Below are 960 nucleotides of genomic sequence, written 5' to 3' on the forward strand. Positions count from 1 at the left end.
GCCCCCCCCTCATGCCCCCCCCCCTTCATGCCCCCCCCTCATGCCCCCCCCTTTCATGCCCCCCCCTCATGCCCCCCCCTCATGCCCCCCCCTCATGCCCCCCCCTCATGCCCCCCCCTCATGCCCCCCCCCTCATGCCCCCCCCTCATCCCCCCCCCCTCATGCCCCCCCCCTCATGCCCCCCCCCTCATGCGCCAGGATTTGGAGCTCCGTTCGCCCTGGGCCAGCGGGGGCCACAGCTCCCCCCGCCTCTCCGTCCTGCCCTCACCCTTCGACCCCTTCGGGAAGCTATCTGGAGTGCCTGGGCTTAGCTGGGGGCTAGGAGGAGGAGCTGGAGCGGGAGCAGGAGGAGCAGGAGGAGGAGTTGGGGCGAGTGAGAACAAGCACGGCGTGGTAAGCGGGGGAGCAGACCCGTGTGCTGTGGATGGTGGGTTGGCGGTGGCGGGGGGTAGGAGTGGGGGTAGGAATGGAGTTTGGTGGAAAGGGGAAGGGCTTGTATGAGTATTCACAATAACAAAAATGAAAATTTGGAGATACGAAAAACGGAAACAAAACACCGCGTGTCGCGCTCCTGTGTCGCCGCAACCTAAGCCCTTCCCCCTAAACCGCACTCTCTTCTTCCCGTCACCCTGAGCGATCCCTCCTCCCCCTTCCTCCTCCCCCCTCCTTTCCCCGCCATGCAAAACACAACACAAGCACGGCCAGGGCGGCCTGAACGGCACCTACCCGAGCACTGCCGCCTCCTGCGCCTCCCTCCTGCAGCAGCTTCCAGCGGCGTCCTCTTTAGGCAACTACGACCAAATCACATTAACACTGGCGCTGGACCTGCAAGCCAGCGTAGTAGCCCAAACAGGCAACAACGGCGCCAACGGCCTCAACAGCCTCGGCACCGCGGAGGGCAGTTCTGGCCCCACTTCTGGTGGGGGCAGTGGGGGCCTCGGCGGAGGGGGAGGAAGTGTT

At 65.4% G+C, this 960-nt stretch overlaps 1 protein-coding gene across 1 annotated transcript in view; it reads left to right on the forward strand.

The window, feature by feature from the left end:
- Window positions 1-960, forward strand: part of VOLCADRAFT_116806 (uncharacterized protein) — a gene marked incomplete at both ends in the record, with an annotated part of 17,097 nt that overhangs the window by 6,410 nt on the left and 9,727 nt on the right. Inside the window, 2 exons of the mRNA XM_002948179.1 lie at window positions 199-393; window positions 763-919. Of these exons, the coding sequence (XP_002948225.1) occupies window positions 199-393; window positions 763-919 (352 nt within the window). The remainder of the gene's footprint in view (window positions 1-198; window positions 394-762; window positions 920-960) is intronic.

The sequence above is a fragment of the Volvox carteri genome, assembly GCF_000143455.1.
Source record: "Volvox carteri f. nagariensis unplaced genomic scaffold VOLCAscaffold_9, whole genome shotgun sequence".
NCBI classification, from domain to species: Eukaryota; Viridiplantae; Chlorophyta; class Chlorophyceae; order Chlamydomonadales; family Volvocaceae; genus Volvox; species Volvox carteri.